The sequence below is a fragment of the Cupressus sempervirens genome, chromosome 7 (assembly GCF_028749045.1).
Source record: "Cupressus sempervirens isolate cs-2001-9-10 chromosome 7, ASM2874904v1, whole genome shotgun sequence".
In the NCBI taxonomy this organism is placed as follows: Eukaryota; Viridiplantae; Streptophyta; class Pinopsida; order Cupressales; family Cupressaceae; genus Cupressus; species Cupressus sempervirens.
The window spans coordinates 526,439,964-526,463,904 of NC_143124.1; the positions used below are offsets into that span (position 1 = coordinate 526,439,964).

A 23,941-nucleotide genomic window follows, 5' to 3' on the forward strand; every position below is an offset into this window, starting at 1 on the left:
TAAACATTTCCCAATGCATAAATAAGATAAACTCAACAATGGGCATTTCCAAATTCATAAATAAGATATAGCAAATGTCAAATCTTATCTCAAACTCTTGAAGAATCTTGTATCTCAACTCACAATCAGGTGCTATCTTATGAATGCACACAACAACACCTGCGATAAACTCATCAGCCTAAATGAATAAGAGAAGTAGAATTTCAGGTTCAGGAAGTTGACTAAGGCCTGTATTGGCTGGCACAGTTGGTTTGTCCCCTAACAATCAATGATGTGCCAAAGGATTTCACATTTTCTTGAATTTCTGCCATAGTAATGTGAGATGGCTTCCTTGGCCCTATCCATGATCTCATAAATGAAACCCATTGGCATGCCTTCAACATTATACAAAGAGCCCTTGCCAAAGGTTCTGTCACCTATAAAAATGAAACAATTTTTGAAGTATTACAAAGAACCCTTGCCAAATGTTCTGTCTTCTTTTAAGTTTATGCTTGTATTTATAACTTACCCTAATCAGCTTCTCTCCACTTTTGTTGAACCCATCATCAAAAACCTAACTTACCAGTTCTAATGCAGATGTGGATGTGTGTAATGATCCCTTTAGGGACATTAGAAATGTTGAAGTCTTATTCTATACAATATTTAAATTGACTGAGACATAGGTTCAAAATATTAAAAAGGTCGATTCAATATTATACAAAGGACAAAGGGTTAGGGAGGAACAAGATGAAATGCCTTAGGGATGTTGAAGAGCCACAAGGCAATAAGACAAAAATCAGAGAGAAGCCGAAGAGTCTTGGTTTGCATATTAAAAGTAGAAAGAGGCTCGTTGTTGGTATGCTTGATTTTATTATTCAGTTTAGTTTTCTCTCTTGTGAGAGTCTTAGAAAGCTTCAGCTTTCAGCTAGTTGGAGGACGTAGCTCCTCATGCTAGCAGACAGTGGACACAGACCCATTGTCCTGGGAAACATCATTTCTGGTGTTTCATTCACGCTTACAGGTTCGTATTCTAGCATTCCAATCTGACTGTTAAATTTGTATTTAGGATTGGGTTTTTGTACTGGTTATTGTATTGCTGTTGTATAATGCAATAACATATTTTTGGAGTTGTATGGAAGTTTCTGGTTTTAACATTATAAGTCTATAATGCATTTCTATATGCCTAAAATCCTAAATATTATTCTGAAAGGAACTGGTTATTAAATTGTGAAGAATCTCCTGGTTTAAACATCGTATTGTATTCCATTTGCCTATCTCTGAGTTTGAATGTTATAATTAAGAAGAAGCTGGTTAAACATCTGTCGGCTATCGTACTGGACTCGTTTTTGCTGGAATACATGTGCAAGGTTTTAGTTCTGATTATTTTGTTTATATCAGCAAATATTTGGTTAGGGATATTACAATCTGGGTACAAGAACTTGGTATGTGGATATGTGGAATTTTTTTTTTGGGGGGGTTTGGATGCATTTGGTTATGTTTACACACACAAAAAAAAAAAAAAAAAAAAAAAAAAAAAAAAAAAAAAAAAGAAAGAAAGAAATATACAAAATTCAATCATTTTATAGTGTGATACTTCATTGATCAATGCCAAATATCAAAGATAAATATTAAATGTCAATTGAAACTAAAAAATATTAAAATAAGCCTATCTATATCTACAGCTTGAAACGTTGCAATGTTTTATAAAGGGGTACATTTTTCTCATAATTACTAACTAAAGAACTCTAAATAATAGTAATCTAATGTTAGTGTTAATACTCCAGATAATATTATTTGCTGCTAACATCAAAGATCATTGTTATGTGGAAATCCATATTGGATTCGTTGTGGGAAGTAATATTCAGCCAATCATGAAGTCTGAATTCTAGAGTGGGTGAAATTACAATTGCAAGGAACAGAATAATATTTGTGCAGTCGAGTGTTGGGATTATTCACTTGAATTAGGAGCTTTAAAAATATATATTTTGATCGAACAAATTAAAGAAATGTTTCTTAAAACCTGACCATGGGGAGCTTCCTTTCTACCTGCTCCCTGTACATACGGCCTATGAAATATATATTCGATAAGATTATCATTAATATAATAATATAATGCCAATAAATACTGAAGCCTGTGGACTGTATAATTGAAGACGTTGCCTAGTTCTGCATCTGCATCCTTTTCTGCAGCAAATTCATACCCACAGTGAACCTGCATCGGCATCCAGCTTCTGAGTTGCGTATCTGGTAACTTAGTCAAAAACAGTATAGTTACAATTTTCTCCGCCTCAGTTCTTTTGGAGTATGCAGACTCCAACTAAGCATCCGGCAGAAATATTTTCTTAACACGAATGGCACCAATAATGATATGCAATGTGAAGGAACGGCTAGCAAATTGTGTTACTTGTGGTTGCACAATGTTCTTGTCATTTGTGTATTTTCTCATCAAAGAAAAGACCCAAGTGTGGTTTTAGATGAATTTGGTGACACTTTAAGCATCTTCAACCACCTTTTTCACCCATCCAATCTTCAGGATGCCCTCTAACCAAGGTCATCGGGAGACGGGGAGACTTCGAGGTCTCCAGCACTGGTACTGGTACCAATACGAAATTTTTTCAAATAGGAGATGGGGCTACTTGGAGATGGCAATTTTTTTATTTTTATGTTTTTAATAGTTTAAAGAGTCCAATACTAAAATTAAATACAAAATTTGAAAATAGTAATACTGTAAAACTAAAAGACTAAAGTAAATAATAATAATGTCAGATTAAAAATTAAAATAGACTCATAGAGTCGAAGATTTCAAAACTCATATGATCACAATATTGTATCTTATTGACATATTTGTTTTTCGAATATTGCATATGATCACCATCATATCAGATTGATAATCACTGAGATTATCATTACATATTCAAATTTTAAATTCAAAAAAGTATAGTTTGATGCTGAATTGCCAATATGCAAACAAAAATGAACACTTTGTACAATAAACAAAAAACAGAAATATATCTAGTATTAGTATGTTGATGGCACTATCATTTACTCCACAAGGTTGTGATCATCCATCTCAAGGTCTTCAGCTATCATGCTCTCCAAAAAATCATCACTCTCCAAAAATATTTTAAATGATTTAATCATTTAAATTATCGAATAAAAATATTTAAAAAAAAGTGTTTCTAATGTTTTTAAAGTTATTAATTTATTAAATAAAATATTTTAAATGATTTAATCATTTAAATTGTTGGTGGTCTTAATTTTTGAATTAAAAACATTAAAATGAGGGCTAAAATATATAAAAGTATTTAATATTATATTTTACATTTATATTTTATCAGGAGACTTCGGGGAGACTTCACTTTTTGGATTAGGAGACGGGGAGACTTCAGGAGACTTTGTCATGAAGTCTCCAACCTTTTTTGAGGTCTCCGGAGACGCGAAAAGTCTCCGAGACATGACTTTTAGGGGGGAGACGGGTCTCCCCGTAACCATGCCTCTAACAATAAGTCCAGGCAATGTGTGGTACAAGGACTCTATAAAATTGTGGGATGCCTTTCCATAAGCATTCTACCTGCAGCTACATTGTCTGTGATAATTTGGACAATATTCTCAACTCCAACATCCTTGTTGATGACTCCATCTAATAAATTGCACAAAGTCTAAGCTATTTTGATTTCATGCGAGGCATCAATGGACTTTAGGAATACCATGGCACCGTTAGAAGCTACCAAAAGTGGAGGAGAGTCCTATTCTGTTCGTTTGTTCATCCATGCGTTAAAGTTCTGCAAACTTTTCTCCTCCAAAATCATTTTCAATCATCAACTGCACCCTGTGTAACTTATATGGCCGGCTCTAGCAATGGCCCACTGAAGTTTATAAGCTGTTGGAGCCTTAAACCCCATGCAATTGTAAATGCACTAACCGAACCTTACCAATATGGGCTGCTTGTGGGATTGGAAGGTAAATTATTGTAATACCGAAAATTCGATGTTGCTCTCCTTGTTCATTTTTTCTCTATTCCACATGGTACCTTCAAGTTGCTCTTGGAACATTGCATGTAACAAAGTATTTGGTTCTGATGTCAGAGGAATCTCACTAGTGTCAGCCTCATTGTCAGCAATAGATAAATGTGGATGATTGAAGCTTGGACTTCTTCAGTGGGACCAAGGGGAGCTGAAGTGGACACATTCGGATTCATTATAGCTGCTATGGCTTCTATTGTTTTTTGCATTTCATACTCGGCAAGAAGGGCCTTCATGTCTCTAATAATCTCCAGAGTTGTTTTGGGGCATAGCTCTACATTGTATTTTTGCAAGGTGGTATGCTAAACTGTTGAGTTTCCATGTCATCCAGCTGCCATAGTTGTACAAGTGACTTCTCCCTTTCTATTTCCCTGTATCCCACATTTCCGTGCTTTGTATTTTGTCTTCATGGCTTTGGGACTGCCCTTGGAGTTGAATTTGACATTGCTGTTTTAACATGGAAGAAATAATCAGTAGGGTTTTGTGGAAAGTCAACAAAAAATGATAGTGAATCGGTTGAAAAAAAAAGAAGTATTCAAAAACAAGTAATAAATACAACGAAATAAGTTGGGAAGGGAAATGGAAAAACTCTTACCAGCATACCCCCTTGTTTGTAATGATCCCATCTTTTGACCTTCACGTTCTTTTAGTAGTTGACCAAGTGTGTGTGCGTTAGCCTTGTTCTACATGGTCCCGAGGGCTAACGAAGGGTTTAATGGGATCTTGGAGTGTTTTGGCCTAGTCATTTCCAGTTTGGGCCAAAACGAAGTTGATTTACTCAGTTTCAGGCATACTTACTATATTTAGTAAGTCGGCAGGACACAGTGCAGGTCAATTTTGGTGATTGGATTCAATACTCCTTGATGAGAGCTTTTCGATGAGCTATCACTCGCATTATTCGGAGTCCGATTGCTAATACATTTTAATGCCTGAAATTTTATTAAAGTAACGTCTAATTTAATTGTAAAATATTAAAGTGTTACTTTAATATTTATTTTATGGTGATGTGTACCCAAGGGAGACATAAGGGGTATTTTAATATATGTTTTATATTACACATCTTTATCCCACATTGCCCATATGAGTTGAGCGGACCCGTGGGAATAGAATAAAAGGAAGCATTTGTAGCTTCATTAGGGAAGGTTGAATATGAGAAGAAATTGGTGTGTGAGTTGCAGCTTTGTTCTTGGCATTTGAGGACGTCTATCCTCTCTTGTAACATTCTAGACGTCATTCCCTTGGGGTTTGGCCTTTGGAATTCTTTGTTATTAGCTTCATTATCAGGCAGTTTAGTTGCATTTCCGGCTACAGGCAGATTTGATATTTTGGTCATATCTTCTTCACTACTTGTCCGACGCTTATGCCGCTTGGAGGGAATGGTATTATGAAGGTAGTGGACTGATTGGAGGACAAAGTATTGTAGCAGCAAGTTCGTAAGCATGGGCTGGAGTATTATGACAATATTGCTGAAGTAATTAGTGAGTTGATAAATCTGCCATGTATTTGGTTTTAAGAATTCTGAAAATAACATTTTATTAGCAGCAGTTCATTTCCACTTTGCATATTATTGTAGTTTCTTTCTTGTTTATGTTGTATGATACCAATTCCATGCACGAAACACAACAAACAAATAAACGTTTGATTTTCGAAGTTATAAGGGGTTTTAAGAAGTTGAATGCAAACTGTTTGACATAATTCCTTTCAGCAATTTGGTTTAGTTTTTTTGGGGACATCCAGGGGTGCCCATTACAGTGGTATCAGAGCTTCCTTGCAAAGTCTTTCATAAAGTTATAACCGGTGGGTGCCCATTACATTGTTTTTGAAGATCTTTTTTGATTTTCAATCGATGGAAATGAACAAATTAGAGAAGAAAAATCCTTTATCTAGATCTCTTTTGCTACTTTGATCTTGTTTCCTCACCTTCTTCAAAGCCTACAGAGCTGTTTTGAGCAATAATAAATGACAAAAGTGAGGAAAAGTGAAAGAAAAAAATAAAAAAACATGTTATAAGACTGACTGCATTTGAAGACAGCGCCGAGAGTCATTCATGACAGGAGTTTCAATACTAGACTACCTTATTCCATTGTTTCACCAACTCGTTGAGTACTCAATTTTTTTTGGAGGTGAGCTTTCGCCCCTTGTATTCTTGCAGTCTAGATGTGGATTTTTGGCAAGTACTAGATTTTTAAGTACTCGGTAAGTCTGATGATTTGACTCGAGTCAGCAATGTATCATGGATAACACACTCCAAAATATTTTTGTTTGTTGAATTTATAAGCATTTCTTTTTATGTTTTGATTTTTTTTGAAAATGATGTGTACCACGGTCTCTGTCATTTGAATGTCTTCATCTGGGCTTGGCGTGTTTGGTGAGCTTTTATCACTAATGCATATATTGAACAAATGAAAAGGCCAAAAAGTTACTATTACAAAATTGTAGATAACTGGATCTACTACATTTGTGCCTTGATTTGTTTTCATGTATATCAAAATCATGGTCTGAATTTGAACCATTCCCAAACAAGAGGGACTACCTCATCCCATAGTTTGCTTACTCATCAAGTTGTGCCTTTTCTGAGTTGGTTAGTTCTTAACACATTTAACTTGCAAAGTTGAAATGTTGATTTTGAAAAACTTGCTGAGTATTTTGGTGATCACTCTAAGGGCTTAACAAGATCAGCAACTTGACTTGCTGCACTAACAACAGATCAAAATGCAGAAAGAAATGTGGATTAAACACTCCAAAATGTTTGTTATTTGGGCTTAATAAGCATTTTGTGATTCTTTGCTGGATTCTGGAGATGGCAAACATAGCTGGAAAACTCTCACGTGACAAATGAATCTGAAGTGATAGGAATGGATTCAATATAGTGCTGGAAGTTTAGGGCATTATCAAACGATGATGAAAGAAATGTCAATGTCTGCAGACTGACTGTGCACTGTTGTGGTTCAGATCTGTTACTATCGATATTTCTGGGTTTGTGGAAGTGAGCTGATGCGCAGACCTGAGCTTATAGCAACAGGAGTGAATTGAAAGAAAATTTTGTTTGAACTTTTGCATGTTGATATTTTGGTGCCTAATTGCGAGGTTAATGTCCCTCATAGTTGCCCTCCTTAGATGACTGCTTAACTGCTTTGGAACAATGATCAATGACAACAAGCAAGTGTCCAATGTGGATATGAAGTTCGATCATAAATGCTGCCACGATACTAATTTTTCTGTGATGCTTTCAACATAAATGCTCTTTTGTAAACTCCTAAATGTCCTAAATGATTTCTAGCATGATATTGAAATAAATGGATGAGAGTATTTAATACAAAAACATGACTGGCTCATGAGTCATAATGGCTAGTGAAAATGGTAGGAAGGTGTAAATTTTAATTTTGAACCTTAAAAGTGTAGGGATCAGATCAGCTATTGTTGAAAAGACCTTATTCAAGTCTAGGGTGGTGAATGGGGGATCTAGGGATTGGAATCAATCTTGTGGACAAGTGATAATGGGATCAGGTTAGTATTGAGTTATGAACTGATTTCGTGCCAGAATATGCAACCTGTAACCTTGTTATTGCAGGGAGGGTATGCTAATTGATGTTAGACAAAGCTGAAGGGAAAAGGGTATGGTAATGCCATTTTCACCATTACAATGATATATTCCACTTTTAAAGCTTTCTTATTTAAATTGGAAATTATATATATTAATATGATCATGTCTCTTTAACAAGCTGGCATATCACAATAATGGGAAGTGGCTTTCTATGCAGAATGCAATCCACACTATCCAAGAAATGTGTCTACTGATCGCTGGGATGAGACCTGCATCCAGCTCCACAACCTGGCCTGAGACCTGCACACCCGGTAGCTTAGCCTGATAGCCTTGTTATCCAGAGTTATGGCTGAGAAGTGTAGAGACAAAAACAAAATATCATGTGTTGTTTTGTCGATGTTACAAAATGTTTGGTACTGCCCGGGAATCAATATTTCCCCCAAAAATGGAACAAATTTGTTTCCCTTTTCAGCTTACAGAAAACACAAATCAATTAGCATTCCAAAATATAGAAAGTCTTTCCTGAATATTGAAGTCAACATGCAATGAAATGCTGAATAATATTAGCTAGGCTGGTTATGATGGCATAACAGTCTTGAGTTGTATATTGGCATGTTTATTGGACTGTCTCCAGTATTGATCCCCCCCTAAGAACCAATTTATGGAGATATTGGAAGAAATTGGCAGCCTGCTTAAACTCTGTAGTATTATAATTGGACATCTTGAAAAAATTATTCCCAGGATAAAATATAGCGATTGATAGTTAATGGATATTATTTACCATATTGAATTTACAAAGGTTGCCTATTTTTCACAATTTCTCGTATCTATTTCAACAATTTTTTAAGAATTTAAGGGAAGCAATTGGCATTAATGTGGTTGGCCTTATGTGGATGCCAGTGTTCTCCTTGTGAACTCTTACCGACCTTAAGCAACTCAGAATTCCCCAACTATTCTGTGAGAGTTATGAACTCACCATTTGTGTGAAGAAAATTAAGGTAATAATGGTAATCTAAAAAGAGATTGTAGCCTAAAATTTTGTATGATAATAATATTCTAGAGTAAGCACATTATTATTTATAAACATAGTAGTGTGTATTTGGTTATTTTTGTTATTTTATATTGTAAAATGACATTATTTGTTTAATTATTTTTATTTGTAATATGTTATAGGTATTATTCATAGAAAGATAACAAGCTAATAAATTGTACAACATAACATTAAATTTTACAGCTCTGTGGTGATGTTCTTGTTAACAAATGGAAGATTATTTACTATGGAGATTGTATTATTTTTAATTTGACTCATCAAAATATTTTTCAATCTTTAGTTTAAATAGTTCAACTAAATTTCTCATGCTGTTCAGTTTGAAATTGGCTGTTATGCTTAACCTAGACCACTTTGGGGTTGGTAAATTTGTACCAATGAAATGGATGAAAACTACCTTTTTTGTTCCAACTTCATCAAACAATAATGTGAGATGCAAATTCATCAAACTATTTTGTTCCACTTTTCTCCAAGAGCTGCTATCTTCTAAGAACCAAAACAAATTGTTGCCTTCATTTCCATCATGTCCAGATATAGAAATGATGCTATGAAGGATATCTAGTCTCACTCTCAAACCATGTTCTAATACCTTATTATTTTTTTAATCTCTTTTTGCCAAGTATAGATATTTTAGACTGGAGAATGTCTGGATGGTTAATGAATAATGGGAATAATTGCTGCTGAGCACTTTTGAAGATAAAGACAAATCATTATGTATATTTGAAGGATATGCTTCGACACATCTGGCAGACGACTTAGGTCAGAAGGACAAAAAGAGTCATCAGTGTCATAATCATCAATAATGTACATTCTTGTACTGAGGATCAAAATTTCCCGCATTTATAGTAAACATCTCATAAGATTTCCATTGAAGTTTTATTCGTTCTAATTGCTTGGTGTCATCCAAAATATATTTTCATGGTGCTTGTTCTTATATCATCCCATTGATATGCTCTCTAACATTTAAACTATTTTTAAGTTTTAGAAAATAATTATCGCTCAAAATTTTATTTTTTGACTGAAGATTGGTATGTATGTTTTCCTTTGATTTTGATAACATTTCTAAATTATTTTTCAGGATGCCCCGGAGGTAGCAGTTGTTACTCTCTGTGGTCATGTATTTTGCAATCAGTGCATACTAACCCACCTTACTCAGCCTGATGAAGCTATTTGTCCTTCCCCAAATTGCAAGTGTCAGCTAAAAGCAGATTCGGTGTTCTCCTTAGCCACTTTACAGAATACCATACAGAAACGCATTTTGGGTGATCAAATTACTGATGGGACATTGGAATGTTCGTCAGATGAATCAGGCTCAGATTTTCAGGACATGGAGATAACTTCATCAAAGATTAAAGCTGTTCTGGATACTCTGCAAGCTCTTCAAAGGGTATGCACTGGTATCCCAAGGAGCCCTTCTGTCAATAATATAGATAAAGATGTAGGTTATCAGGGCAGCATGCCAGCTGATAGTGTACATGAGAATGCAAGCAAATTGTCCGAGGAAATGAATCTAGATTTGCAGCCAAGTCTGAAGAAGCGTATCATAGAGGCTCCAGAAAAAGCAATAGTATTTTCCCAATGGACTAGCATGCTTGATTTGCTTGAGAGTCAACTCAAAAATTCATGCATTCAGTATAGAAGATTGGATGGAACTATGTCTGTGATAGCAAGGGATAAAGCTGTGAATGATTTCAAGACGTCTCCAGAGGTTGGAATTTCAATTTCACTGATGAATAGAGTAGAATTTAAATGCACAGATACTACCATGCAATGTAGGTTTGTTTTTATGCATATTACTACAATTTCTTTCAATTGAATTTGAATGAATAAATCTGCTATATTCCATATATTTTTTCAGGTAACTGTGATGATAATGTCCCTAAAAGCTGCAAGCCTTGGTCTCAACATGGTTGCTGCATGTCATGTTCTCCTCCTGGACCTTTGGTGGAATCCGACAACTGAAGACCAAGCTATTGACAGAGCACATCGAATCGGACAGACACGCCCTGTCCAGGTTTCTCGGTTCACTGTTAAAGATACCGTTGAAGACCGTATTTTAGCTTTACAGGTGATATGTATTACCATTATTAGTGCTATTTTTTTACCATGTTTTTTTTGAAATATTTGGATCTGTCAAGTACCTAAATTTCTGGGTCACTTATAATGATGGTCAGGAACGAAAACGAGTAATGGTTGCCTCAGCATTTGGGGAGGATGAATCTGGTGGTCGTCAATCACACCTCACTGAAGAAGACTTGAGATACCTGTTTATGACTTGAGTCGGTGTTGCTAGTAGATTGCTGAGGTAGGGATTGGAAACAATTGTGCAGGAGTTGAGGAACAAATTTGTAGTCATTCTATGATGTATCTCTACTTTTTTGCTGCCTGAGAAATAGTTCTGGCACTGTTACAAGTTGTACATGGAAGTAATTTTTTGAGCTTTATGCTCCATACCATAACATTGCTGTCCTGGAAGGATTGCTTGCAGGCTGGCTAACATGAGTTTTTGTTCATACGAAATATTGTGTTTCACTATAACGTTATCTGATGCCAGCCCCCAGTTATCAGGAGAATCATTAAGTATGAACTTAAAAGATGGTAACATCTCAGATGTACCCTTACATTGGGCTTCAGTTCTCAGAATTCATCATTTTTCTGTAAAAGGATGTTCATCTACTTTACATTATTAACATGTATGAGAAATTTTGGAGGCATCTATCTTTGGAAGGGTTATTACAAATTCGTGTCACTTTGTATGGTGGCATGCTGAGAGAATGATTAGGGCAATGGATAAGTTCTTAATATATAGTTGCAGCTCTTGGGTAGATTCTTTTGCAGTGAAGGTAAATCTTTGAATAAGAATATTTCAGCATGCCTGTGAGAAGATGGAACAAATATACTATCAATATTGGTCTCATCTATGTGGCCGTTGATTTACTGTGAACACTTTAAAAGGCGGTACTGTAAGCACTTTAGAAGGCATTCGAGTTGCAAATAACTTGTGCATGGGCAAGCTCATAATGAAAGAAAATGTCAAAATATATATAATCTGTATTATATTTAACAATATTGATATGTGAGATTTGCTTGAGGGCTGTGGTTCAATGCTAGGCAAAAATGGCTTACACATCCTTGATTACAGGCGTGGAGTCATGGGGAGTACTTCCCAGTAAGTTTGGTACACAACCAATGGTTGAGTAATAACTATTCCATTCACCAACCAAAAAGAATATGAACATTGAATTAGACATCATCGTTATATTAATAGTCTTAAAGTGGTGATCGATGTGAGGTGACCTGCAATGCAATTTTAGATATCTTGAGCTAAGCATCATCTTTTGTCGTATGGAACTACAAAGTCTTGAAGAATTGTTAAATTTTAAGTTGTTGCTCTTGTCCAAACAAGAGAGATGCAAATTTATAAATATAAGTTTATGGAGTTGAAGATGACATTTTGGGTTGTGTATTTATTATAGGTTTTTTTATTAGCACTTTATTGCTTAACATAAAAACGGTACAAAAGTTGGCCAACTACAAGTGGAAAACAAGAATTTAATGGATTGCAGGAATCGAGTTCGATGGCTGTATGACCTTATTTATATTAGTTACCAACCAATGCAATTAAATTTCCTGGAGACAGTAGAACATTGTGAATGATATTCTTAACATATTTATGGGCATTTGATTTTGCCTTAATTAATTATGTTCTATAACAGATTTGCACGGCAATAAAGAATGAAAAACCATCATAAGAATATACTTGTAGGCAAGTTTGAGTCTCCAATAAAACCACTGCTCTGCAGAAGGACAATAATTGTTCATTCAATTGAGAATTCATCACAAGGAAATTGTAGTTTGACCAGAACGTTGCCAAGAAATTGTCATTTGACTGCATGACCTGCTAGCAGAGAACATTTGTTTTAACGTACTACAAATAGCATTTAATTATTCCTCTACAGAAATTCCTCAGATGGGAGCAAAAACTAGATTGAAGAATCTTGTAGTAATCAAAATGCATCTTGAAGGCAATGAACGTGTCCTGCAAACACTTTTCCTCTGTATTAACAGTAATTTGTTTACCTTCTTCATGTTGCCTCGGGTGGCTGTGGATGATCTTCAAGATGCATAGTTTTTAATAATTTGACAATTTATGTCTCAAGCATCCTTAAATTCCTTAGGTTCTTTCTTTTACATTGTTTAACAAATTTCAATTCTTGTTTACAATGTCATATTTGCTTTTGTCAGATGTTCATCCAGCTGAATCTTCATGTGTTGGTTGTGCTCTTGGGACAAGCATGTGGAATTCATTAAGGTAATCTGTGTTTAGGTGTATGAAGTCCAATCAGTTTTGTAACTGTTACTGTCGTGGAAGAATATTCTGTAAACGGCAGATTGTTTATATATTGGTGGATATCACAATTGTTTTGCATTGTGAGAGATTAATAGAGAATCCCAGGTTGAAGAGTGGACGTAGCCTGTTTACAGGGGAACCACTATAAAATTTATTTAGTGCATCTGTGATTTGTGTTTTGTTATTTTGATTTTATTTTTATCCTGTTTTCTTTGTTTTGAGCTCGAAATTCAACAATTGGTATCAAAGCTGGGGGAATAATCTTGTCAAATTGTGAAAAAATTCGGAGAAAATGGATGACTCGAAATTGCTAGATTGGGCTCAAGTTCTCATGTCTGTCATATGGTTGTCAAGAAAGTGATGAGTTTTTTGCTCGGTATGAATCACATGTTGAAGCTAATTTGTTATTGAGGGTTTCACAGACATGTTAGAATGTAGTAGTTGTTAAGTTTTAGGAACTTTGATAGACAAAACAATTACAATGAAATGGAACTCTTACTTGTACTATAGAAGGGCACAGTATGTCTTCAAATAATGATGATCTCTTTACTGATTTTGATTCAGTATCTTCCTTTTGCAATTCGCTGAGATTCTGATCTGTATGCTGAATGTAACTTGAACGCTGTATGTCACTGCAAGTTAGATTTCTGTATAATATACTGGAAACAATAATACTATAATACTTTGCAGATTACTGGATCCTGTGATGCCGTTGATTGATGACTTTCACCAGCGATCTGCTCCCTTTAATATATAGGCAGAGTCATGACCCCTGTAGAGTCATGCCTTTTCAGTGGTATAACTGCCCATTAGTTAATACAATCTAACTAAGGAGCCTGATAACTCATATATTAAAGTGCCGATACAAACAGCGATTTCCTTACTGCTTTAATATGCAGTTAATCATACTGCCAATAGGAAATGTTTTGCAAATATACATTAATCTAGACACACACACACATATATAAATATAATATAACATCAGCAGTAACATTATATCTGTTAAATAGAAACACAGATTTGTACATCAGATAAACATTAGTTTCTTCTTTTGATGTTAAATCATCAACACTCCCTCTTTAGCAAGGGAGAAGAAATACACCATTAGAATACTGCAATAAATCAGTAAAAGTCAGATAACAAAAAATAATCATGTTATCACCAAGTTATGCATACTATCACAATGTACATGTTATCACCAAAGTATGCATACTATCACAATGTACATTATATTCTCAAGTCATTTGAAACAGTATCATAAAAAAATATTTTTTAAGATCTCTACTTGCACTCAAGCAATGTCTGGAGATGTTCATAATAATATGTCAATCACAATCTCTACTTGCACTTATGCAATGTCTAGAGATGTCCATGATAATATGTCACTCGTGATCTCTACTTACACTTGAGAAATGTTTAGAGATGTCCATGTTAATATGTCACTCATGATCTCTATTTGCACTTGAGCAATGTCTAGAGATGTCTATGATAATTTATTACTCATGATCTCTACTTGGACTTAAGCAATGTCTAGAGATGTCCATGATAATAGGACTATTATTTGCAAGATTGTCACTTTGTAAATATTTACCTTCTAAATAAATATGTGTCATGCCCAAAATCTAGGGCAAAACACACAATTTTTTATTTTTATTTTTATTTTTTTAACTATGATTAAATAAGATAACAATGGTCACAAGAGGTTTTAAATGTTTAACTATAATAGAACTAATTGCTCGAGGAGTTTAAGTTCAGATACCTAGGGTACTATGAGACTAGATGCAGTTCACCATTGATTTAAAAATGTTACAACATAGTTTGAACATTTTGTTGAAGAGATGATTAGGGTAAACTGAGAGTTTCTTAGTAAATCAATTAATTAAATTAAACGACTAATCCGTTTAACTAAAGTCCTATACCCATCAATCTGATTTAATAATTCCTTAAAAAGTATTACCTCCTAAGGATGACACTAGGTTAACACAACTTACCCGTTACGTCTCAATGATCTACCAACTAAAATGACTTCTATCTCCTAGTTACATAGCTTGTTTAGCACCAATCTAATTATGATCAAATACTACAACCTTGAAGATGACTCAATTAACTAGGCCCCCTTTTTTTTTTTTAAATTGATAACTTGAACGTCATTACAATTTCAATCATTTACTTTAGGCTTGATGTCATTAATTAACTTCTTTCAACTTCATTTTAATTATTATTATTATTATTATTTTTTAAATTTTAATCCAAAATCTAAACTAACTTAAAAATTTTCTCCAACATATTTGTGACCATCTAAAAATTAATTTATTGTTTACCATTAAAATAGATGACTAGAATAAATTCAATAAATCAATATTTTAACCCAAACTTTATTTGAACTAACGTAAGTTTAAGTCCATATTAAAATCGATCTATAAAGCTCCCAATAGTATTTAGTTGATTAATGAAACATTAAAATTATTCTAATTAAAATATTCTAATTTCCAAGTTAAAACTTTTAGGATTAGAACAAAAAGAAAAAGTAACCTAATAACTAAGTCACCAATCTATTAACAATTTAAAACTAATCTTAATTTGAAGGAAAACATGATAACAAAGTAATAATAATTGACAACTGACACTATATAGATCTTACTCACATTAATAATAAATTTAAATAAAACTCTCTAACTCAACTCTAATAAACAAAATTTGACAACTTAAGAGTATCAATACTTACCACCCAATGTTTAAAACTAAATATGCCAATTAGTATATATAAAACATCTTACGCAATTTTAAGCACTAACCATAGTACATGTGAATTGAATATAGATATATGTGTCTAACAACATATATGAGAACTAATCCACGCTAGGAAAAGAAAGGAATTTTAATTAAAAACAATAATTAAACACTATCCTACCACTACCCCAAGAACTTGGCACTTGGCCTCCCCTCGCCCCATATTCCAATGAAATGTTGGGCGGATCCCAAGATGCTCTGCGCGATCCTCCAAGACTGTACTGCGCAGACCCTGCTCCTCCTCCTCATTGCGTGCCAGGCAAGCCTCCTTCATAGTGGACGCTTGGGGAGAGAGGGAGTCAACAAAGTTGGGTAATGTTGATATTGCTTGTGTTTGGAATGGTCCCCTCGAAATGCGCATGTCCCTTCCTTCCAACTTGGCGCCCAGGGGAAATAAAGATGTCAACGCCTAGTACAAGTTTGCTGTGCTAAGTCATGGATAGCGTGCTGTGTGGTGGGGTTTTAGGTGAAGGTTTAGTTGGGGGGGGGTAGTAATGTCAAAAGTTTATTAGGTGGGGGTTTCATAGGAAGTGTCAACAATAAATACTATTGCCACCAAATTATAATTTAATAATGTATATTTGTATCAACGAATTTGATAGATGATTTTCTTTCATTATTATTATTTTTTTAAAGGCATCAAGCAAGAATATGCTCTGTTGCCTTTGGGTCAAAATTTTGCAACTCTCATACAAATTCCAGAGAGCAAATCTGCTCCTGGAGGTGCTCTTTTTTTTTCTAAGTAAGAATTTCTCATTAAGCTATAATGTATTGGTATTATGAAATTTATGGTCCCTATCCTTGTGATAACATTGTTTTTTACTAAACAAACATATTAATACAAGGGAATGTGTAAGGTCATAATCTTTTTGTTCTTCCTCCTATAATTTATGTTTAATCAATCATCATATGCAAGGTGTAGGTTCCTTTATATTCAGAATACAAGTGATGCATATTTCTTACTCAAATCTGATTGAGTCAATTACGAAATCTGGCAATGAGGGAGTTAACCTTGTGATCACAATGTAGGATTTTTATCTCTTCTTATTATTTAAACATCGAATTGGAACTTCAACATATCAAATTGCTTCTCATTAACATAATTTAAAACTTGAACATTCATAAACCATGACATTATCTATGATTCTATTCTCCCATTTATATATATGCAAATTAATTTATTCTATTTTGATAAGCACTCTTACAACTGAACATTATGATCAAATATTATGAGAACCAAATAGACTCAACCATTATTTTATTGGCTAACCTGATTCAAAGGCTCAGCCGGGAAAGAATCAGGAAGAAAACCCGGCTTCCTTGCCATATACAATAAGGTTTAAAAATACAATTTACAATAGGATCTCAATCACCGTTTTCAACAATTTTATCAATTTTTCTTCATGATCAAATCAAGGAGTTTGTAATATTTTCTGAATCTCATTTTAAGAACCATGGAGGATACCAATAACTGATCGGGTGACAACCAAGCAGAACCAAAAGAACATCAAGCATGCATAGTCACACATGGTTTCCACAATAAGTTTCACAATGAATCAAGACTAGGGGGAGGTGGATTCTTCCAATTGGAGAAGTCAAGCACAACACCAATTCAGATGCCCAATCGGGGCCAATAACCAAGAACTTCCGTTCTTCCATTTGAACTTGCCATACTCATACCAAATCCTAGAGTGAAGCAATATTCAGAAGTACTCTTCCATTCAATAGAGCTGCCTGCCCAATCAGAATCTGAATATCCATGAAGTTCAATGTTGGCTTTATCATATCTGATTCCCATTCCAATAGTACCCTTAAAATATCTCAAAATGTACTGAGCTACATGTAGATGTATCTTCTTTGGTGCACACATAAATTGACTTAATTTGTTAGTAGCATAGCATAATGTCAAGATGAGTATTAACCAAATACATTAAAGAACCAATAATTTGTCTGTAGTAAGAGAATCTATAGGTTCTGATTTTATCATATCATCCTTCAACTTGTGTAGGTTTGCTTCCATGGGAGTAGCTGCTGGTTTGCATTCCATCATTCCAAATTTTGTTAGGATGTCGACTATATATTTTCCTTGATTTAGAAGAATGTAGCTATCTTGTTGCCAAACTTCTAATCTAAGAAAGTAGTGTAGTAGACCTAAATCTTTCATTTCAAATTTTGCTGTGAGTTCTTGTTTGCATTTCTTTATGAGATGTTCATCATCTGTTATCAATAAATCATCAACATATAACACAAGAATAATCATATCATCACCATTAGTTTTGAAATATAAATTAGGATTAGCTTCATTTTTGGAATATCTTAACTTCAGTAGATAGTTGTCTATCCTTTCATACCAAGCTCCGGGAGCCTGTTTGAGATCATAAAGTGCTTTCTTCAATTTACAAACATGAGTTTTGCTGTCATGAGTACTGAATCCTTCCGGTTGCTCGATATAGACTTCGTCTTCAATCTTGCCATTAAGAAACACTGTTTTGACATCCATTTGATGTACCTTTCATCCCTTGGATGCTGCAGTAGCCAAAATGGTTCTAACTGAAGTATATCTAGCAATTGGAACAAATGTTTCTTCATAATCAATGTCTTCTTTCAGAGAGAAACCCCGTGCTACAAATTTGACTTTGTATTTTTCAATGCTGCCATCAGATGGATGTTTAATTTTGAACAACCATTTGGAAGAAACGACTGATTTGTTCTTTGGTCTTGGTACAACATTTCATACATCATTTTTTAATATAGAGTTATATTCTTCAATCATTGCTTCTTTCCAATATTGATTTGAAAGTGCTTCTTTAACATTAGAAGGCTCTATTTTTATAAGTTCGGTTAACAATGCAACATAACATGATTCTTGTTCTTTTGCTCTCTCGAATTACTTCATTTGGTTCAACTTGATTTTTTTCTATCATTTTCCTAGCCCAAAGTGCCCTCTTTTTATTATTGACATTTTCAGAATCTTCATGATTAGATAAGGATGAAGAAGATGGTTCAATGTTATTCTCCCTCTCAATTTCTGTTTGTTGATTTTCATCTATTTCGGGAATAGATTCAAAAATGGATTCATCACTATTTCTAGAAATATTAAAAGCAATATCTTCAAATTTTACATCTTTGATAATCTCAATTGTCCTTTGACCTGGAACGAAGACTCTGTACCCTTTTGTAGTTTCACTATATCCCCTTCTTTCCAGAAGGTTCTAGTTTTGTTCTTTTCTCTTTAGGAATATGAATATAAATTGGACATCCAAATATTCTTAAATGACTTAGGTTAGGGTTAATGCCTATGAATACTCTCCTGGAGTGGTGTTCTCTAATACTGAGTGTGAATATCTGTTTTGAATGTAAACTGCAGTATTAGATGCTTCAGCCCAAAAAGAATAATGAAGGTTTTGATCGTGCATTATTGCTCTGTTAGATTCAACAATTGATCTATTTATATGTTAACAATTTTATTCTGTTGAGAATTATATGGTATAGAAAACTCCCTCTTAATCCCAACAACAATGCAGAAATTCTTGAAAATATCAGAAATGTATTCGCCTCCATTGTTTGACCTTAGAGTTTTAATTTTCTGTCTTGATTGATTTTCGACTAAGGCTTTGAACTCTTTGAATTTTGATAAGACTTTAGCTGATTCTTTCTGTTTCAAGAAATAGATCCAAGTTCTTCTAGAGTAATCATCAAGGAAAATTACATAGAGAAACATCCATTCAGGGAAGGTATAGACATAGGACTGCAAAGATCAGTGTGTATTAGTTCAATAATGGATTTGGATCTATGAACACTTTAAGGAAATGACTGTTTAGAATTTTTACCTAAAGCACATCCTTTGTAAATACTTGAATGATTAGATTTTAGACTAGGTAAACCATTTACAATTTTTCATATGGATGACAATGCTTGATAGTGAAGGTGACCTAGCCTCCTATCCTAAATTTCAGTGGAATTTGAAGTTTCATGACTAAGAGATAGGTTTAGATTCTGATTATTACAAATTTTATAAAAACTTCCATCTCAAAATCCAATGGAAATGGCTTTCTTAATATTATAGTTCTTGGGCTAGGATAGAACTCTGTTATCGTGAAATGTAATTATGGAACTTTGATCAACAAGACTAGAAATAGAGACTAGGTTTCTCTTGATTCCTAGTACATATAAATTTTTTTTGAGTTGTAATGTAATTCTTGAATTTAGTTGAATTGAACATGAACCAATCCCTTTAATAGGGTGAGTAGAGTTATCTCCAATTGTGACTTCTTCTGAGGCTTGTTCAGAAAAAGTTTATAATTTGTCTTTGAAATCGATGATGTGTCAAGATGCTCCACTATCTATAATCCAAGTGTTGTGGTTAGAATTTAATTCACTTGAAAGTGCTAAGTAAAAATCATAGTTTTCTCTTTCTCCTTTCTCTACACTTTCATCTTTAGTTTCCGCTAAGGCTGCTTGTATTTTCTTCTTCTCAGGGAAAAAGAAATAAGAGTGACCAAGTTTATCACATTTAAAACATTTAACTTTGGACCAATCACATTGTTTGTTTGATTTGTGATTCTTGTTACATTCCTTTTTGTTATATTTGAATTTTCTTTTCTTGTTTGATTTCACATGAAGTGCTTGAACTTCTCCCTCTTGATTTGTACTTAGACCTCTTGAGACTAATCTAGATTCTTCTTGAATGCATTCATTCTTTAATAAATCAAATTTAGGAAGTTCTAGTCGAGAGCTTCCATGATAGAGGAAGACCTCTTAGAGCTATCATGCTGAGTTCTTTGACATCAACTCGATTTTCCATAGTTGCAAGTTGATCCTTCAGTTTAGAAATCTTTGGAAAATATGAAGTTATAGATTCCCCATTTTTTATTTTTATATATAGTAGATCTTGCTTTAGGGTTAATAATCTACTAGTATTGTTGATTTCAAATGTATCTCGAATAGTGGAGAACATTTTGAATGCAGTCTTGAGACTAGATATGGATGAAAGAATATGATCTTTTACAAAATCTATTATCATTTTCATTTCTTTATTATTATGTCTTTTCCATGTTAACTTTTCTGGATCGTTTTCAGGCATAGACATTTTGATTCAACATATTCTTCTAATTCCATTTCCCTCAATATTATCAAGTCTATCTTCTAGTTTCACATGATTCACCACTTTTAATAATATAGTTTTAAACCCCTTTTCTATAAAATATGAGTTTTTAGATTTTAGATTGTAATAGTTTTTCTTATCAGAAAAGCTCTGATACCATGTTAAGTTTTACAAACTCTGATGGACAAAACAATTACAATGAAATGGAACTCTTACTTGTACTATAGAAGGGAAAAGTATGTCTTCAAATGATGATGATCTCTTTACTAATTCTGATTCAGTATCTTCCTTTTGCAATTTGTTGAGATTTTGATTTGTATGCTGAATGTAACTTGAATGCTGTATGTCACTGCAAGCTAGATTTTTGTATAATATACTGGAAACAATAATATTATAATACTTTGCAAATCGCTGGATCCTGTGATGTCGTTGATTGATGATTTTCACCAACGATCTACTCCCTTTAATATATAGGCGGAGAGTCATGACCCCCATAAAGTCATGAAAGGCCACATAGAGTCATGCCTCTTCAATGGTATGGCTAACTACCCATTAGTTAATAAAATCTAACTAAATTAAGGAGATAAATAAGGAAACTTTGGAAAATCATGAGAAGATGATTGTGTAAACTTTGATTAGCAATAATGTGTGACATTATTTTGATTTTTTTTTGGAATGGATAAGACTGTTGTGAACATTGGTTTACCAAATGAGAGATCGGGATGGGATGCTTGTGGAAGCTATATATTACTAGCACTTGCACCTTTTAAGGGTGCAAGGGTTACGGTGATAGTTATAAATATATCAAATAATGTCACAAAAAGTTTTCTAATAATATTTTCTATACATAGTGGAACATTATAAAGATACTTTTAAAATATTTATTATTTTTTCTTCTTTTCAAACTATGGAATACACCCTATTAAACCTTTCTTTCGTCGACGTTTGTCCTTTCTTTTCAATAATTTATCTTCTATGCAAGTTTTGTCTTTTCTTTTCATTATGGCATGTACACGACTTATCCTCCTCCAAAGTCATGGGTGCTACATGAGCATTGGCATTATTATTAATGAAGTACAAACTATTGTAGTGGTTTCCATCATGATATGAGACATGAAGTGTGGGTGTTTTTGAGCTATGAATATTGTAGATTTGAAATTCTTGGCCCTTCAAATAGTACACATGAAGGTTAGTTTGAGTCACCATGGAGGCTACATAAATCTCACAATGGTCTACCAAGTTCTATCTTTTGCCATTTTTTCATAACATTCTTCAAAATTCATGTCATCTTTCTAAGAAAAGAAAGGCTCAAAGTATTAACGATTCTCCATAATGTACTCCACTACCATATCACAATACTTTGAGTGTTGCTCTTGGTCACCTTCAAGTTGATCTGGTAGGGATTTCCATCTGGTAGCATTTGCACCACTCTTATTTGCAATCCATTATGTTGAGTCTTTATTTCTACTTGACTCTCCTCCTCACTTTCTACTTCATCCAAAATGATGCTTAATTGAGATTGTATGTCTTCTTCTTTGATGGGCATGTCTGACTGAGAAAGAGGTAGTTGTGGTTAAATATTTCTTTAACATATAATTCAATTAGATAATGAAATGTATAATTCAACCTTACATATTAGTCTTAAGCATCTTATTTCAAAAGTGAATAATGCTATGTTCAACTATTTTGTAATGGTCTCAACCTTTGCCTAAATTATCAAATGTGTTCATGTGTGATCCTAGAAAATATGAAGACAACCAATTATAGAATCCATTTAAATGCAACCCTGAATAATATAAATTAAATAAATTTAATTTTATGAACATGCACATGAGACAATACCTCCCAAGGTGTAGGAGACAAATAGTTACAATCATAAGTGATGGGAGAGCCAAAGGCGAAGCTAATACATCTTTTGTAAGATGTGAGAATCCATCTATATATGAAAGCCACTTACATGTCCTTGACATATTGTGAGGAGAATAAAATTGCATGTCTACAATATATTGACATGATTCTACTTGAGGCAGTGACAGGTACAATTTTTGAGCTTTATCATGTTCACATGCATGTTCAGTAAACTTAGATATTGTCAAATTCATTTCCTTGTAACAATGTTTTACCATATACAATGCCTATACTTGCATTCCATTATGTTAGTCTTTTCCATCAAGACTTTCAATCATGCTATAGGATAGATCATTGATCTATTATTCTAATTATCTATATTTCTATATCTCATCCTATTCTTTTATATTATAATGACAGACAAAAATAGAAACACACAATTAAATTTATAAATAACAAAGTGGAATTTCATTAAAGAATCTATTCAAGCACTACCAAAGAAAGCAATAAACAATGCTTTGAAAAATATTAAAGAATGCCAAAGAAACTACCAAATCAGTTTTAATTTTGAGTTAAAATGTAATAGGACTATTAACTAAGTAATTTTGAATTAAAAACTACTAAATCAGTTTTAATTTTTAGTTAAAATGTAATAAGACTATTAAATAAGTAATTTTAAATTAAAACCTAATAAGACCATCAATCACTAAAAAAAGTCACAACATTAATCGTAACATGGTAGCATTACTTCCATTAAAAGCATTTTATCAAATCAAAAATTTAGCATTGCAACATTGAGTGTGTTTCTAATTTATTAAAAAAATTGTGCTTCTAATTAATTAAAAATTTAAAACAAATATATTCTTATTTTTAAATGAATTATATATTAAAATGCGTATGATGTCTAAAAGTGGAATACAAAATAATTTGGTTGTTTGAAATTTATAATTTAACATAAATAAAATACCTATAAATTGTAATATTTAAATAATCTGAAGTTTTTTTTTTTAACAAATTAAAATATATATTTATTATTTAATAAATAATAAGATGGAACATCTTAAGTAACATTGGGTGTCCTTGTACTACCATAAATATCTTACGTGGAAACTAGCTTTCCAATTACATGAATATGAGAACAATATTTTAATGGATCACGAAAAATGAAAACAATCCTAAATTGAGTGTCAATACAAGTATGGATTTCTCCTAGCAAGTAAACATTAGAAATATAATTCATGACATTACGAAATTC

At 33.4% G+C, this 23,941-nt stretch overlaps 1 protein-coding gene across 4 annotated transcripts in view; it reads left to right on the forward strand.

The window, feature by feature from the left end:
• Nucleotides 1-12,045, forward strand: part of LOC149547837 (helicase-like transcription factor CHR28) — an 83,839-nt gene extending 71,794 nt beyond the window's left edge. For all 4 annotated transcript variants that reach the window (XM_089791880.1, XM_089791882.1, XM_089791881.1 and 1 more), the window contains 3 exons: nucleotides 9,672-10,301; nucleotides 10,452-10,661; nucleotides 10,768-12,045. In XM_089791880.1, the coding sequence (XP_089648006.1) occupies nucleotides 9,672-10,301; nucleotides 10,452-10,661; nucleotides 10,768-10,872 (945 nt within the window). In that variant the 3' untranslated portion in view covers nucleotides 10,873-12,045. The remainder of the gene's footprint in view (nucleotides 1-9,671; nucleotides 10,302-10,451; nucleotides 10,662-10,767) is intronic.
• The last annotated feature ends 11,896 nt before the right edge of the window (nucleotides 12,046-23,941 follow it).